This window comes from Vespula pensylvanica, chromosome 1 (genome assembly GCF_014466175.1).
Source record: "Vespula pensylvanica isolate Volc-1 chromosome 1, ASM1446617v1, whole genome shotgun sequence".
Classification (NCBI taxonomy): Eukaryota; Metazoa; Arthropoda; class Insecta; order Hymenoptera; family Vespidae; genus Vespula; species Vespula pensylvanica.
The window spans coordinates 6,138,415-6,144,555 of NC_057685.1; the positions used below are offsets into that span (position 1 = coordinate 6,138,415).

The window sequence follows — 6,141 nt, forward strand, 5'->3', positions numbered from 1 at the left end:
TTTTTTTTGTAATATTGGGTTTATAATTCTTATCTCAGTATATTTCTATTTATTTTTAGTAAATAATAAAGTGCTCATGCATGTTTTGCTATATGGGTTGGAGAATTAGGATTGATGTATTGCATGTTTTATTACACATTAGGATTATTTTTTATTGTATTTTCAATTTCTTTCAGTTGAATAGTATATAAATTTAATTATTTTCATGATATAAAGAGAATTAATTCATTAATATGCTACATTAACATATTGTATTTGTTCTTATTTAATTTCTTATTTCAAAAATCTCATAAAGAGAAAATAATTAATTATTTAATTAGAAAATAATCATTGCATATGATAAATTATATAAAAATTGGTAATATATTTTATTTCTATTTATTTTAATGTTACAATCTAGATTAATGTAATTAACTCTTGTAAGGATATTTATAAAATTCTTTATTAATAATAAAAATTTGTTCATATAGGCTTTGGAAAACAAATTGAATACATGTAGAAATGCATCACGAGAGGACCAAGCTGTACGTGATCTTTACAGGTAACATTTCTATCAAACTTTCACATGGAATTGTGCTGTTCCTTATTTGTGCTGTTACATAACCCTCAAAAGTAAATATTATGTACCTGCAAACATTTTTATGTATAAAATGTAATATATTCAAATTGAATAATTTTGTGGAACTAATCAATTGGAAAGGTACATGATACTGGCCAAATAAAATAAAGTGTACTTATTGTTAAGTTAATTCACTGGTTGTGTATACACTCTCTAGTGCTTCTTATGAAATGGTTATAGACTTGTGTATATTTAAAATTTTGTACTATCTTAGTGGCATAGCTTTTCAATTTCTTTCTTTGATATGAAAGAAATTAGATAATACTATCTCAGTTGCATAGCTTTCCCTTTTAGTATTCTGAACATATTTTCTAAGACTGTATAAAATATATATATAACAGTCATAATAATTTTCTAAACAAACTTTATATTTTTTATATTTTTGTTAGTTCCGAAAAATATATTTTCAATTTCATTTTCTTGTAGACAATATATTAATTTTTTATACTTCTGTTGTTAGAAAGATGAAGATATTATATAGACTCTGTTATATGAAGATGTAAAAGCTTATGTATCATTGCATTTATGTATTATCTCAGAATAATTTTATATTTCTAAATTAGAAAATTATTTGAATATTAAAATGATGATACATAATATTAAATTCTTCTTTGTGAAAGGATATGAATAACTTCTAAAATTAGAATGTCTGTTAAATAATTTTATCATATAATATTTTTTTTTATTTCGCACATTATATTTATTATTTGTTAATATTAAAATTTTAATATATGTAAAAATATATATTCAGTACATATATATTAATTTTTTTTCACAAAATTAATTTACCTTTCACAAAAAAATTTGCTTTATTACACGCATTAAATGCTTGTTGTATGCTTACTTTTTTTTATATATGTGGATAACATCTTAAATATTGATCCAAAAATATCACATCTGTTTATTGTAATGTGATGTTAATCAAAATTCGTTTATGAAAAAATTGTGAAATTTAATTTTATATTATTTACTTTGTTAAGTTATTATATAGCGTATTTTTTAGTAATTTATATCTTATTATATGTTAATATAGAATTTATTATAAGTAACAGTTGAGCCACTAATTCAAAGATATACTTTTATTGTGGCACATCATTTTATTTTAATATATCTATCTGAACTGTTAATTCTGCAAATGTAACAAACATAAGAATATATGTGGCTCAACTAATAATCAGATATTAAATCATCAACCAACATGTAGTGCAAGTATGGTTTGTTTAGCAGTTACAATATATCATTTGCATGAATTTTGTTTAAAAAAGAAAAATGATTTTTATTCTATTTGTCATATGCGTGTAAATAAACATATCTAACTACTGCATAAATATATGTTATTAATATCATGTAAAATGTTTTTTTTTTTTATAATTTCTCATGTATATTTATGCGGTAAGTTGGTAATTGTGGAAACTAAATAATTTACTATACTAAAATAAATGAAAAGTAGAACTGAAATGTTATTTTGTTAAAATATGAAAGTAACAAAACATTGTTGCATTTGTTTAATCAGGAGTAGACGACAAGTGAGAGGCGCAGCCTCAGGAAACAACAACCACATTCGATTGTAACAAGGTATTTTTTTGCTATAATAAGCCTAAAAAATGTGCAATTATGTTTAAGAATGTTTATTGCTTTAATAAGAATGTTTATTAATTCATAGATAAATTATTAGAGAATGACATAATCGTGTCAGTTAAATACATCTCTATACGTCTATTTTGGACAAAAAATATTTTTTACTATAATGTGACAAAGATTTATAAGTAGAATTTGGCATATTTATTAGATTTTTTTGGTTAATAATTACTGAAACAAAAATTTAATTTATATGTGTATAGAACGCGCGAGCGCGCGACTAAGTTCTTCATTATATAACTGATTAACATAAATACGAATGAAGGTTAATATATACTATTTGACATCAAATTTGAGTATTTTTCATTATAGCAATAACAAACAGATATATTAATAATGTTTCTTTTTGTAAAAGACTTTTATAAAGTACATTTGAATTTAATTGTGGAGTTATACAACCATATTTTAAAATGGTATAATTAAAATTTGTAAATAGATTAGTGCCGTATTATGAATATTAAGGCAATATATATGGACTGTTTAGTTATTTATATTGTAGTATTAAAAACCTAATTTAAATAAATCAATCACGAATGTTGTTTTTAATATTTAGTTTTAATTTCATTAAAAGAATTGTTTGTTATTGTTAAAAAGTGATGTGTAATAATTACAATGGTAACTTATTAATTTATTGGATATATATAGATATTATGTATCCATATAACTTTTATGGTCATAGTTTTGAGTATACTTTTCTATTATAGAATTCATTACAATATCGAGAATAATACATGTATATACTATATATATTAGTATATACACTCTGCATAATGTTGACAATATCTTAATATCTTATTAACAATTGATTTTACTGTTTATCTGTAAGTTGTATATTGGTGCCATTAGATTTATAAAAAATTTCATTATATAAACAATTTTTGCGTTGTCATAAATTGTTATATTATATGTCATATATAAATTATGGTATTGTACTTTAATATATAAAATAGCAAAACATATTTTTATTTCAATGTGTTTGAATGTATTTTAATTATGACACAATCTATATTTTCTATAATGTAAGATATTAATATACATACTCACACTTTTATTTATCTTTTAATATCATACACAACACATTGCTGAAATATTAGTTTTAAGAATACATTTTTTCTCCATCAATGTAAAGATATATAAGAAGTTACACGTTAAAATAATGAAAAATAAATCATAGATATCTTTAAACTTAATAGAATCTAGTTATAACTGTTATTTATTTACATCTGTTTGCTAATAAATAAATTTTCTTGAATTGCTTACAACATTATTTATATCCTTCCCACCAGAATATTTGTATTAAGTTATACTTAGTCAATTATTGACAAAAAGAATTATAATAAGAATAAAAATTTTTTAAATATCACATGAATACAACGTGTTAAAAAGAATTGGAAAATACTACTACATGTTCAATATACTGGAATTACGTCTATAAGTGAAATAATTGCGCTACATTTATTTTTGCATATTCAAATATTTGTTCATATGTTTGAATACTAGATGGCGCACGTATTTTTCATCGTACGGTAAATACCGTTCAAAAGTATTCTTCTTTTTATATTCCTCCTTAGTTTTATTGTCTTATGATTTAAAATCAAAATTAAATAAGAAAAGGGTTAAACAAAAAAAAATACTTTTACGCTCGCAAAGCGCAGACTTTGGAAAAAATCAATTCTACGAGAAGTTCCTGTGACGTAAAATGACGCAACCTGTTAGTCCGAAGTAATCGATAGAGTGAGGAGAGATGATCCGATCTAATTATCAAGTGGACGTGTGCGGGCAGTTAAATAAGAAGTTTCAGCCAATCAGCGAAGAGCGAATTGCCGCAGTGCCGCCATTGGCTCTTCGTCGTAGCTCTTCCCCCAACAGGCGGCGAAAACGCCCAATGAAAGGTGCAGGCATTCAAGATACTGCGCGATGGTGGGGATGAGGCGTGCACTTGACAAGTCTCATACCTGACTAGCTTTCATTGTTTTCCCTCTTTCCTTTGTTTTACAGTTTCCATTGTTTTCCTTTGTCTAATAATGAGAAACGTGATACGCATTGTTGAGATATATAATTGTTATATCAGTTACAATAGGTTTTCATATAGTTTATTCATGAAACAACAGTTTCCTTTATTCTAAATGAAGTGCGACGTAATATTATGCAATGATCAATAAATGAAATGGAAACCTATCTTACCAGTGTAAGAATTAGGCATATAGTTTAATATAAATATCTTTAATTTTTATATATGTAAGTATGTTATATTATATACATTATACGTATACATTTTTATAGTACGTAACATTAATAACGTAACAGTTTTCTATTATTGTACAAAGAGAGACGCACGTCTGTGCGTAACAAATGAAGTGGAAGAATAATGGACGTCAAACAGATGAGAGAGAGTCACATACGTGAGTCTACAAAGTTTTATTTCCGACAGTACGCAGCATCTTAAACATCCGCAGCCGCAGCTACTATTAAACATTGCCGCCAGCTAAGAGGAGAGTTACGACGAGCCAATGACGATACCGTAGAAATTCACTTTTTGTTGATTGGATAACGCTTCTTATTTAACAGGTCGTATAAGTCGTCTCGACCGTATTGCTTACATCATTTCACTGTATTGATTATTACGATATTATTCAGCTTACTGCTTATTTATTATTCCGTTATACGATTTATTCAGTTTTGCTTTGTTCCGATTATTATTCGATTCTCAATTATTACTATTATCTTGAACCGATCGTCATTTTTTATCAGCTTTTGTATCGTTATTGTTTTAAATAAATTTAAAACATCATTAAATAGTCAAGTTAATAATCCCGGTTGTATCTACAAAAGCGATTCGCTCTTCCGATTCTTATCGAGACGAATCTCAATTCTATTTCTATTTACAAATTATTTAAACGCGATCAGGGAATTTGTTCTTCGCGGTTATCGGTCAATAAATTTTTTTCTGCAATTTCACCGGCCAATAAATTCTACTCTCATCTAATACATTATTAATGAAGGTAATCAATCTATTTAGCGGTAAATATATTCAAATCTACCAATAAAGAAATAGATTTAAATATAGAGTTTCCATTAACTAGTCCTCATCACATGAAGATCGACTGATCAAAGATAAAATTCTTAACATTCCCATTCGTCGAAACAAATGGTATGTATCATTTGATTGGTTTACGTATTTCGTTTGACGTATGACAGGTGTTTAGTTCAATACCATAGGAGCGCACAGCAGGTGAAGGCCAAAAGGCCCGAACTTATGTTCTAGGAGCTCATCGAAGGGAATTTATTTTCCTCAGGCCCATCCTTCGTCATGCATAAAATCAATACTATGAGTATTGATTATTTAATAGTCCTTCGAAACCCTCATAGTATTCGTGTATCTCCTACATATCTTAAGATGATTTTTAAAGAACATTCAAATCGTGTCATTTTGTTCGTATTAATTTATATTTATTAAGAAGTACGTGCAACAGATCGACGAAAACTTCTCAGCGTTTTTTAAATCAACGTTTGTACAAATTTATTTATTAAATTTTATTATATATTTAATAATGGAACATCTTTACAAGACAATTTCTAATCATATTAAGCAAATGGAGGAGAACATATACTTCATATGTCATTTTCATAATTCACAAACTAACGAAGAACGTATAATAACTACTCTTAAAATTTTGGAAAGAAACAATATTATGCTGGAAGTAAAAAATGTGGTAAAAAATTCTGCAGATTCTACAAAATTTAGAGAAGAAGGAAATAAGTTGTTTTTTACGGACCCTTTTAATGGAGGTAGATGTATTAGAGTATTAGCGTTATATACAAAAAGTATTGCTTATGCAAATCCTTCATCGGAAGAACTTGCTTTGGCTTATGCTAACAGATCT

At 26.2% G+C, this 6,141-nt stretch overlaps 1 protein-coding gene across 6 annotated transcripts in view; it reads left to right on the top strand.

Annotated features, from left to right (window-relative positions):
* Window positions 1–3,608, top strand: part of LOC122635675 (nuclear distribution protein nudE-like 1-B) — an 8,631-nt gene extending 5,023 nt beyond the window's left edge. For 4 of the 6 annotated variants that reach the window (XM_043826193.1, XM_043826184.1, XM_043826175.1 and 1 more), the window contains exon 8: window positions 471–1,972. Coding sequence is in view for 1 of the 6 variants with exons in the window: in XM_043826201.1 (XP_043682136.1) it covers window positions 471–541; window positions 2,133–2,190 (129 nt within the window). In the remaining 5 variants the exon portion in view is untranslated. Of the gene's footprint in view, window positions 1–470; window positions 1,973–2,132 lie in introns of those variants that run through there. The other 2 variants (XR_006328723.1, XM_043826201.1) reach the window with 2 other exon arrangements.
* Window positions 3,609–6,141: the final 2,533 nt, after the last annotated feature.